A 12,658-nucleotide genomic window follows, 5' to 3' on the forward strand; every position below is an offset into this window, starting at 1 on the left:
TACAATTGCAAAAGCTTAGACAGTTTTAAAAAAAATTCGGACAAATTTTAACGCAGTTAAAAACTTAATGAATGCTCATAAAACTTTAACAATGTAACAAAGTAAACGTTCAACGAATTCTCGGTAAAATTTGATTAAATTTTACGCTTCAGCTTATTAAATACTGAAACGGATATGAGTATGTTTATTCTTTGAGTTCTCAGTCGCATATGTTAATTAAATAACTGATTAAGCAATTAATTACTTTTTACTAGCTTAATTACTTTTTACTAGAAGATGGTAAACGGCGTCGAATCACTGCTAGCGACGTTGTTGGAGCGGAAGTCGCCGCTCTTATGATTGCTCGATTCTCTCGTTCATTTGTATTCCTAGAACGCCCTGATCCTCCGGAAAGATAGACTATCCCTTTCGTGATCCATTATCGCCAACACTGAACAACAGTTAATTTCATAAACTGATGTTAAATGTTTATCACTAGTAAATATATCTGTATAATATATTCAGTGTAGTAATACACATCACGTTAATACACGTCACACGTTGTTTTAATATATATCACGTTAATACACATAATCTAAATACACATCACGTTGTTAATACACATCACCTTGTTTTCCGAGTGGGATTTTTTTTTATTCTCGGGAATAAAATGTCTATTTCCTTCAGCACGAAATGAAATATTTTGCTTTATCCCTTACGTTACATTATCGCTTGGATTATACTATTAATCATTTACACTCACGTCGATATTATTTATATTTAACAAATAAAAATCTGATGTGGATACTACATAACTTCCTTGTACAGCGGATTAAATTATACACATTTTTTGTTGCATTTTATTTAAACTTATTTCCTCGAATTTCATTTGAGATATATTTCCCATTCAATTAATTAAGTTCTCACTTCACGGTAAGGCAAAATACATAAAACTCAAAACAGCTTCATTAAAAATTGAAAAATATAGAAAAAACTTAAAACACTAAATACAATAAATACAGTTAAAACAGCTTAATTTTTTTTACAATTAAAATTAAAGATTCTACGCAAAAACAAGCAATTCGGCCAGCGGAGTAGAAGGCAGAATTTCGGTGCATAAAACTAAAAGTTCACTTTTGATCCCACTCGGCAAAAAGGCACTGAATGTGATGAAACTGACTTAATTCATTATTCTACTAAACCGTTTCAAATGTAAAAAATTGTCGGCTACCTTAGGCCCACATAACGCCGGTCTTTACAGTTATAGTGCTACTAATAGCACTTAAACTGTGAAGACCTTATTTTGTTCTTACCAATGCTTTTTAGTTTACGAAAGTTTCCTTTCCCTTCTGATTGCAATTTCCTGCCAGAAGGTACATTTAATGACGTATATGCAAATCTAAGTAGTTCGGAAACAGTATATTTAATTAGCTGGTTTTAGGAGTTCGCAGTGGGAGAATTAATTCTGAATTTATGCCGCGTGGTTGATTAATAGCCTTGTGTTTGCCCATTTGTTGCTAGCCACTCTCTTTAGGTTATATTGATATTCTAGGCTCGACTTTGCTGTGTGCAGATTACTTAGCAGTTTAGATAAAGAAAGAGCCAGTCGTGTAGCTAATCTTTGCTTTATTGTGATCGTACATCCTATTTTCTGTTAAAGCTACTTAGCCACAACCAGTGGGTTAAATTGGCCATTTCATTCAGGTGGCTTAGTTTCTATATTTAAGGGAATTAAAAATCTTAGAGACTGGTCCTCTACAGTGTGAATCAAATTTTCTTTCCTAATACCCAGAACGTCTTACTTTTATATGTCAAGGGTAATGAGTTATCATCAGTCAGTGAAATTAATTTACAACAGCGAATATTTTAAAAGATTCACTCCATAAAAATGTTTTTCACTCTCTTTAGCTATACAGGTTTCTGCCCTGAGCTCAGTGACCATTTTGGGGAGAGTTATGGCAAAGCAACAAAAAAGATCATTCGAGACAGACCACACTTGAGAGACAGGCTGTCAGCGGTCCATTACCACCGCCGTAGTGATGATGAGAGAAACAAGTTCAACATTTACACATGCGAGAATAGAAAAGCTATGTACCATCCAGAATACCTCGATCACTACGAAGGCATGCATCGCATGAAGCCTAAAGAGTATGTCATGGCTCCAATAGTCGATTATGAATATCGATGTCCCAAGCATATGTTTGTTGATGGATGTCCGAGTAAGTGCCATATTTTTTTATATTTAAATATTTTATTTCTAGTTAAGGATGTTATTTTTACGCATTTGATCATGTTTTCTTTTAATAATTTTATTGTATTACCCCCTATTATTTGCTGCTCTTTAGAAGTGGCATCCATAACTTCCTTCTGTAAGAAGAACGCAGATTTTCCAAAAATGCTTAATGCACGATTAGCTACATAAAAGTCTTACATCCATCTGTTTCCTATATTTTAACATACTTATCAATTTCAATAAACTGTAACCTATTCCCTGACCACGTTCCAGATATCATTTGCTAAATCATAAGTGCTTTTCAATCCAATTAGAAACTTTTTAATCATTTGCTAACTATCAAACTGTTCAAATTCATAATCTCACAATACGTTTTAGATTCTTAAAGAATCTTTTGCTCTCTTAACTCATTCTGATTGTCTCATCGTGGCGGGAGGGTGCCTTTTGGCGGAATGAGTGAAGTACATCAGGAGTTTACTCCTGGTAGGATTACCCAAAGCATGAAGGCTATTCCTTTTGCCCACCTAAAACCAGCAGGTGAAGGAGCTCAGTCAATCTTCTGCCATTTACTGTTCCATTCCAAGGACTAACAGAAGCCGGGTATTCTCTCCATCTCATGAATCCGTTAACTCCAGATTTTGATCCTGCACCGTTTGTCGCGTAGAACAGTCAGGCACGCGTTCGAGGTTCAGTCTTCATATACTTCGAGGACCCTGAAAATTCTGCAATGCAATATTAATGGATTGATTTCTAAGGAAGCCAGAGTTAAACTAAAAGAACTTCTAAAAATTGCTGAAATTAATAATATTCAAAATATTGCTGTTCGGGAAGCAAAGTTAAATAAAAATACATCTCTAAAAATTAAAAGATATAATATCTACAGAATGGATAGAGCATCCGGGAGAATGGAGGTGGTTTGGCCTTTTCTGTTAGGGATGTCAAATATCAAAGTATTGGCATAACGGTAAATCAGACTTTGGATCTAGAAATCCCAGCGTTTTCCTGTCCGAAGATTTTTTGGACAGAAAACTCCTTTCCTGTTGTAAATGTTTATCATCCTCCCAAGCAAAAACAGCTACCTTCACATTTTTCTAACCTTAAGGATAAAAATACCGTGATCGGAACGCTGAACACGCCATCTGGGGTTGTTCCGATAATAACGAAAGAGGAGGAGACATTTTACAAATGATGGGAGACAAAGATTGTATGATTCTTAATCATGGTAAACAAAATATATTTAAGTCTATAATAAATTAAACTGGATCGAATGTAACGTAATAAACAGAGAGCGTTTATTCCACACAACGTTTATTGATGAACACTAAAGACGAACTAATACATATACATAATTATGACATCACAGTTTCTTTTTACAAACACTACCGCCATCTATTGGCAATCTAAGACTACATAGTCATAAACTTAATACTCACCCCCCCCTATGCATCCGTTTACGAATGCATCAATTTTACTGAACTTCAAGATTATAAAGTCTTTCAGTTGGTCTTCTAACAACACCCTTATCCAACTGAATCTCGCAAGATCTAATTCTACCATCTCTTCCGTGAAATAATTCCTTAATCCTACCTATCTTCCAATTACAGAGTTTCACATTATCTTCTCGTACAAGTACAATATCATTAATTTTAAACACGGGAGAATTTTTTGGAGTTTTTGAAAACATAAACTGATCTTAATTCTAACAAATATTCTTTACCAAGCCTTTTTCAAAAATGCTCTAATAATAATTGCCTATGCTTCCATCTTTTAATCAACCGAGATCTTATAGATTATAGTTTAGATTCAGGGGAAGGTAAAACAGTCAATCTAGATCGAGTTATAAAATGAGAGGTGAAAGAGGATCAGGTTCATTTGGCTCATTGTATACATAGGTTATAGGTCTAGAATTAATAACTGCTTTAATTTCAACTAAAACATACAGTTCTTCATAGTATAAAAAAGTTTTACCTAACGTATATTTTAAACAAGTTTTTACAGAACTTACTAAAAGTTCCCAGAATCCGCCCCACCAAGGAGTACCTTCTACAATAAATTTCCATTTAAACCCATTTTTCCCAAGGAAATTTAGAACCTTTTCACTTTACACAATTTATACAAATATTTTAATTCACGATCAGCAGTTTTAAAGGTCTTAGCATTATCAGAATAAATAACTCTACAAATACCCCTACGTGCAAAAAATCTACGCAATGCTTGAATAAAACACTTAAATTTGATAACAATTCTAAATGGACTCTTCGAGTCACTGCACAGGTAAACAATGAGATATACACTTTTGTACCACCTTTTAAATACAAAGAGCCAGCGAAATCTATGCCACTTACCTCAAATGGTTGAGCTTTCTCCACTCAGGCAGCAGGAAGAGGAGCCGATATCTCGTGTCCAGCTTTAGCATTATATTTTCTACAAAATCTACAATCATGTAACACAGATTTTACAAAACGTCTAACTTTTAAAATCCAAAATTTCCATCTTACTTGCACTAAAGTTTCATTTACACCACTATGAAGTACCTTTTCATGACAGTTCAAAATAATTAAACGAGAAAAATAATTATTTGGTAAAATTATAGGCTGAATTTCACCGACACCTAATGATGATTTTACTAATCTACTCCCAACTCTTAAACAATTTTCATCTATTACTGGATTTAACCCAAACAATTGGAATTATGAGACAATGGATTTTTACATTTAACATCATTCAATTCTGTAGAAAAATACTCACCTTGTGATAAGTTAATCCAAAAACACATAGCATTACATATTTCACTTTTGATCACAGGACCAATCACTCTATTCTGTGACTTCAAATTATTAATGAATTTAAATACATATGACGTAACTCTTAAAAGTTTACCTAAGTCACCAAAATTCTCTATTTTTAACACAGGCTGTAAAGGTTGAATTCTGCTAGCAACTTGAGTCACGACTCTTTCTTCAACACTATCTACTACGTTATAATGCTCGTTCACTTTAGACCAATTTATTTCATCTTTATGAAGCCATTGGAGGTACATGCCACCACACCTGATCTACTACAAACTCACTCACTTTAACACCACGTGTGATTTTATCGGCAGGATTCTGGGATCCTAGACAATGATGCACATACTCGGGATGCTTTGTCTTGAATTTCTGATACTCGATTTTGTACGAATGTTTTCCATCGCCGTGGTGAGTTCTTTATCCAGAGAAGCACAATAAGAGAATCTGTCCATAAATGAATCTTAGCTTGAGGAAAATGCACACGAACTGTAGTTACAAGTCTTGCACCTAACACTGCTGCCATGAGCTCGAGTCTTGGTAAAGAGAATTTTTTCAGGGGAGCCACTCTGCTCTTGGCTATCAATAAACTTGCTCCGGAATATTTTAAGCTACGGAATTTCCAGTACACTGCTGCTCCTCAAGCACTTTGATCACAAAAACAATGTAGTTGCAGTGTTTCAGGCGTTTCATCCACATCACGAAAATGCCATTGAGGTACCTGGGTATTAGGTAGATCACATAGTTGCCTATAACATTTGTTCCACTTGTCTTGCAATTCTCGTGGAATAATTTCATCCCAATCAATACCTTTCAGCCATAAATCCTGAAACACCTTTCAGCCATAAATCCTGAAACAGAACTTTTGCTTGAATAACATATGAAGCAAGAAACCCAACATGATCAAAGATGTTCGAAGCGGCTTTCAAAACTGGATCATTTGACTGGATGAAATCAATAACATCTTGAGCATTAAAACAGAAGATACTCCTATTTTAAAGCCTGTCCTGGAAAAGCGAAAACACCCATTCGAGACTTCTAAACTCCATCTGAAAATATCAAGTTGGAACTAATTATGCAGTATATAGAATTTTAGTTAATGCCACTTTAAGACGGGTATCTATTCTAAAATTTAAAAAAATAACAGAATATTTACACACGGAAGTAAGAAAATCTATTTTAGGAATAATAAGGTGCTTTTAAATCTCGAAATTGGAACAGAGCAAAAACTTAAGATTTTTCCAAAGTATTAAAATTTGAGCGAGTTCAGTTTTATTTTCCTGTTTATTAGTCTTCGAATGAGTTAACAATAATTCTTCGCATGATCTCTACTTTTCAGTAGCAGTGACCTAATATACAGACTTTGTTACATTTTGCAGGGTGCTCAAAAACATAATGCCGTCATTGATGATAATTTATATGCTACTAAATATTAAGGAATAGCCTCTCAAATAATAAAACAAGAAGAAAAACTTCAAAGAATCCTCTGTTCCATTATCCCTTTACGTTAGGCACGACACTCTCATCGTTTCTTCAAACTAACTTGCATTACTTGTTGTTTTACTACTTTCATTTGTAAAATAAAGTTCCTAAAATTTAAAAAAGCCGCTTTAAAAACTAAGTGAATGAAATATGACCGTTCATACAAAGCACTGGGTGTGTAAAAAATATTCTAGGCCAGACCTCAGCAACTTACGACCCGCAGCTCACCGTGTGATCTATTCATAACTTTATTTAAACCACTTGATTTCCAAAAATAAAATATAATATATAAAAGTAAATTACAAAGCATAAATATGAAACGAACACCTTGAAAAATACATAAAATAATAAAATGAAAATACCGCGCAGACAGGAAGGTGGCTAGTGACTCCGACTGCTGAACCGAAGGGCTCAGGCTCGAATGTCGGAGAAAGCATGGTTGTAAAGTAGCTATCCCTTTATGGGAGGCAACTGTGGCCCACCTATTAGTGCCTCCATAATAAAATGACCACCGCTTCCGGCCTTAGTAGTGGCCAACGTCTATGACAAATAACATTAACGTTTTTATTTGATTTACAAAGTTGCAGTTAGGAACATGCATTTTTATTTTAAAAAATTAAAAACTGTAACATAATTTCAAGGAGAAAATCCATAAGTTTGGCAATGCCTATCCGTAATTCCTTGACAGATATCTGGCAACACTTATGTCGATATCTCAGTTCTATTAGTTCACTCTCAGTTATAGCACTTGAGAGCTTATTCCTTAATATTTAGCAGTAATAAATTCAGTAGCATAAAAAATTGGTTTTGCAATTTTTTCCACATTCAGTTCAACTTATAAGTGCGAGCAAATATTATCACAGATGAAATTTTTTTAACTAAAAACCGGAGCAGCTTCAAGTACAGAATTAGTCTTAAAACAACTAACTTTAAGCTAGACTAACTAAACAAAATTAGCGCTTTTCGGACCGCTATGAACGTTCAGCACCACAAACTCATATCCATTCTGCAATAAAAAATGTCAGTTATAAACATACACATGATACCTGTACACATATCTGAAGGCATCAACATGGAATTTGAAAACGCTTTTAAAACATTGTCACATACTGGTTTCTGGAATGCATACGACAGAGGGGACTCGTTACACGTCCATCACCCCGCTTATAGAACTCAAGCCTGCCCGCATGGATTCCATGTACCATTTCCATGCGCCAGGAGAAGGATCTGTAAGCGTCCTCCAGATGTGAAGATTCAGAAAAAGCCCAGAATCCTGCCCCACAGGCAAGCTGGAGTGATACCAAAATACACAGGCCACATCCCAGGTGAGATTGCTTACGTCTTTTTTTTTTTTTTTTTTTTTTTTTTTTTTTTTTAGAAAGGACACATAAACTTTCACAACAGCGTTTTCCAACCAAAAGCAACAGCCACGCATTAAAACACATGACTCCAGAAATCAAAAACGATCCACGCATTTGCAGCGATAATGTGTCCACTCTCTCTACACGCCATCGTCAACCACAAGCATACGTCATCAATAATAATAATAGAAATTCAAAATTATTTACGAATATTGCAACGAAATCATATAAATAATCTTTTGGACAAAGGCACATGTAGGAGACAATGGCAATGAAGCAATCAACAAGCTAGCAAAGAAACCTGCCAATAACAATAACGACGGTTTTTTTATTTATTTATTTATGGCAGGCACTAGGCATTTTTAGGCTACTAAGGCCAGAATTCGTGGTCATTTTATTATGGAGGCATTTAATAGGTGCTCACCATTACGTCCTATAAGGTAACAGAAACTTGACATCCATGCCTTTCCCAGATTTCGAACTCGGGCTCTTTGGTATCGTAGTCAGCTTCCTAGCCACTATACCGTCACACTTTTCACAAACTTTTGACAACAAAGAAGGTAAACTTTGTGATATTCCTGTACCACATATTTATCTCAAGCTTTTACTAAACAGCAAAGCTCTGTGGCAAGAAAAATGGAACACCAACGAATACGGCAGACGCCCATCTCACCACATACCAAAAGTAAATATACACCAAAAGATCTACTTTCCATAATTAGAAAATTACACCAGAAGACGCAGAGCTTTCCCGAAATATTATTATAAATTTGGGATTTCAAATATTGTCCTTTGCATACGTGGTGAGCAAAGCACACTGTTATTTTGCAGCATAGCAGTGCTCCATAAATATTTCATATATAGTAGCCTAGCAGCCCTATAGCATAAAGGGCATAAAAACTTATGTGACATGGGTTCATGGGCATGTGAATTAATGCAGGGATTCTTCCCCTGGAAGGATTTTCATACTTTCGGGAAGGAAGGAATTCAGCTTTTCTAAATCTGTTAAGTATCTAGTTTTGGTTTATGAATATAAAAAGCTACTTTTTGTTCAAGTTTTAGAATTTTATCAGCATTTTCTGTATTTTTTCCTGTTTAATTCCTAAAACACATTAAAAAGTAATCTAAATTTAAATAAATGTATATGTATTTATCGAGTTTGGGAACGAAAGGGGAAAATGATCTTTTAGGACTGGTGAAAGGGGAGTTAATTAACCAGGTATAGAGCAAAAATATGTTGAGGACCACCTGAATTAATGCGCAAAGTTATGCCCATGAACTTTTGTACACCAGTCTATAATATCACATTCCATAGTATCTGCGATATATTAATAGAATACTTTCCGAGATTTCCTTTCATTTCATGATTTACAGCCTACTCTAGTCTTGTAAATTTTAAAAAGAAGGTCATTTGAAATCAGATCAGTAACACTATGAATTGTATAACTGTTTATAGTACTGGATTGTTTAAGATTATCACTATATTATAAATAATTGTAGATTTGTTACCCAATGCTATCTCAAACGCATTAAACAATAACAGGAAATAATGCACATCTGAAATCTCTTCATTCACCTTTGTGTAAAATACGAGTAGTTTTCATCGGATGAAGTTTTGTTTTATCGAAAGGTAACCTATCTTGACTCGGTCTTGTTTCACTCATGTAGAACATTCAGCTGGTTTCTGGAATGCATACGACAGAGGGGACTCGTTACACGTCCATCACCCCGCTTATAGAACTCAACCCTGCCCGCATGGATTCCATGTACCATCTCCATGCGCCAGGAGAAGGATCTGTAAGCGTCCTCCAGATGTGAAGATTCAGAAAAAGCCCAGAATCCTGCCCCACAGGCAAGCTGGTGTGATACCAAAATACACAGGCCACATCCCAGGTAAGATTGCTTACGTCTTTTTTTTTTTTTTTTTTTTAACATTCCTAACTCGTTCGAATGAATAGTTGATACATTGCGTGCGGAAATGCCTGAAATTCGTTCTCAAATGATCAACTGTGTTTATCATAATCAACTACGGTCAATATCTTATAAGATTAATCTCTTAAGTTTTATTTTTCGAGTTTTGTGAATAACTTGTTGGACGCAGATACCAACTAATAAGCCTAATCATAGCATTCTTTTCTGGAAACATTCCTGTTTGTCATTCCTAAGTTAAAAATTATATTCTTTCTGCATACCCCTAGCACACAATGAAGTACTATCTTTAAGAAATGCTCTCTCTTATCCCATAATATTCTTCACAATTAGCATAACTTGCCTGATGGTGGCAGATATTTCAACAACCATCTGTAAAAAACTCGTTGCAAAATTTTTGACAACTAAACACATGTCCAACAATTTTTCATAAAAAAAAATCTCTAATAATTACACTAAATTTGTAAGAATTATTATTTAAATTAATCAGTTATATATAATTTAAATTAATCAAATTTGTATAATTTAGTCGATTATTTATCAATTATTTTTTATTGTCACTTCTCACTTCCGTTTCTCTACTAGAATGAAAATTAGTTGTGAGTATTTAAGCCGAAGTTGTTAAATTCTAAGCCAGAGTGTGTTTTTGCCTTTCGAGCCCACGTTACTAGGTTAACTAATTCAGGAAAGGTTGCAGTTTTCAGTTTTGCATTTTATTTCCAGATATTTAAATTGTTACTGTCGCAAGAAGTTTGGGCTAACTTTGCATTAAATTATTTATGTAGCCCTTGGCTACTAAGTTTTAACTCTGAATTTACTGCTACTTTTACATCGTCGCAAGTGGTTAGCTCATTTGTAAGCACGAATCGTGCATTTATGTTCCAGTTTTGATTAGGAGTTGGAAACTACACTGGTGAAATAAATTAAGAGAATTTGCATATTTGATCTACGATCTCCAGAAGTAGTCGACAGATTATAATAAAATTTGGTGTGAACATAGGTTGATATAATACAAACAAAATAAACATTCAATAGTTATAATAGACACACATGTTCGTATGTAACACTCATGGGAGTCTGAAGGTCTGAAACAGTGGTTGCAGAAGACACAAAAGAAATGGGCTAATAGGGGTTGTGGTCCCCTCTTACAGCCATACAGGCCTCGCAGCTTGATGTCACACTGGAAATAAGGCAGTTTATCAGTGCTGTGGCAAATTGTCCCACTCATTCAACAACGCTGGTTTCAGTTCCTGGATGGTTCTTGGAGGGGTGTTGCGAGTTGAAATTGCCCTCCCCAGAGCATCCCAGACATGCTCTATAGAGCTGAGGTTTGGATACCTGGTTGGCCAATCCATACGGTGAATATCCTCACTCTCGAGAAATTCGTCGACCAGAAGAGCTCTATGTGGCCTCACGTTATCGTCCTGTAAGATAAACTCGGAGCCCACTCCACCCCAGAAAAGGCGAACATAAGGTTCCACGACTTCATCCCTATACCTCACACCAGTCACATAGCCTCTGTTAAAGACGTGGAGAGGTATACGGCCATCCGACATGATGCCTGCCCAGACCATTACACCGCCACCACCATAATTTATGATTTCGCGGACATTGAAGAGTAGGCAGCAGGTTCCTTGCTCTCTCCATATGAAAGTACAGCGAGAATCGGTGTTTAGGCTAAAACGGGACTCGCCGGTGAACAGAACGGTCGCCCATTGCTGCACCATGCTAATCGGACTTTTTTGTCCGTAGACGTGAGCGAAAGGCAAACAGCCGGTCTTCTGGCAAGCAACCCTCTCTCATTCAGTCTTTTGGAAACAATCACCCTTGTTACACGGGTTTCTGTCTGTCTGCATACAAGTCCCAAGAGAGCTCAGAAGATGTAGCCCCTCTGTTACGCCTCGCTAAAATGGACAGATAGCGGTCTTCTCTGGCCGTCGTGGCTCTTGGACGACCTTGCCCAGGCTTTCTCTCGATGGATCCAGTATCCTGGAACTGTTTCCATAGGTTACACATGACGCTGGGCGTTAAAATAAACTCTCTGCATATCTGGACTTGCGATTGGCCTGCCTCTAGCCTCCCCACAATTCGCCACCTCATTCCATGATCTAAACGTTGGTAGTTACTCATTTTTACTGTTCCGATGTGATTTTAACCTAATGCTGCAAGATAACACCAAGAAATTCGTCAAGGTGTGCTAGCGAACGCAATTGGTCTTACCCTCCATGCGCTTATAAAACCTGTTCCAGCAGAAAGCTGGATTCGCCTACACACACGTGTAGGCTTACGTATTTGCCGTACAAGATTTGCATTTTTATCTAGAAGCAGTGGTTTTCCCTTCAGTCCAGTTCTTTTCATGCAATTCGATAAAATATGCAGATTCCCTTAATTTATTTCACCAGTGTAGTTTATGAGACCAAAACAAGTCAAATCTTATAAATTATAAGAGTTTATGACTGATGTATAGAGATTTTATGAACGCACTGTATAATTGATTCTAATTTCGATATACAGAGCATCTTTCATTCGTTGTGGTACCCGACGTCCTACGCAAATTCAGGCACGCGGCTTATCTAAGAAGTCTCTTTGATCTCCTTTATCGTTAGTTGCATGATAAATATGAACAAGCCATAAAGGACGTAGAAGTCCATCTAAAGTGGCAGAAGCCCGTGAAAGAATCTCAACCTTGGCCCTCTTCAATGACAACACTAATGTGAATAAAATGGGTTACGTTGATGACTTTCTTCTAAATGGTCAGAGTGTAGAGCTATAATGTTTTTTAAAATGGGAGAGGTGAAAAATGGGCAATGCCCTCACTGGGATTCGAACCTGGACCTCTCGTATGCGCTCTGAGTGTGCTACCGTTACACCACGAAGGCATGCAGTAG

The 12,658-nt window shown here is 36.2% G+C and overlaps 1 protein-coding gene across 1 annotated transcript in view; it reads left to right on the forward strand.

Moving 5' to 3' along the window:
- LOC118201002 (uncharacterized) overlaps window positions 1-12,658 on the forward strand; it is a 42,916-nt gene that overhangs the window by 25,885 nt on the left and 4,373 nt on the right. The window contains exons 2-3 of the mRNA XM_035373010.2: window positions 1,888-2,198; window positions 9,510-9,734. Coding sequence (XP_035228901.1) covers window positions 1,888-2,198; window positions 9,510-9,734 — 536 coding nt within the window. The remainder of the gene's footprint in view (window positions 1-1,887; window positions 2,199-9,509; window positions 9,735-12,658) is intronic.

This window comes from Stegodyphus dumicola, chromosome 6 (genome assembly GCF_044657685.1).
Source record: "Stegodyphus dumicola isolate Sdum_Otavi_A_Nest chromosome 6, ASM4465768v1".
Classification (NCBI taxonomy): Eukaryota; Metazoa; Arthropoda; class Arachnida; order Araneae; family Eresidae; genus Stegodyphus; species Stegodyphus dumicola.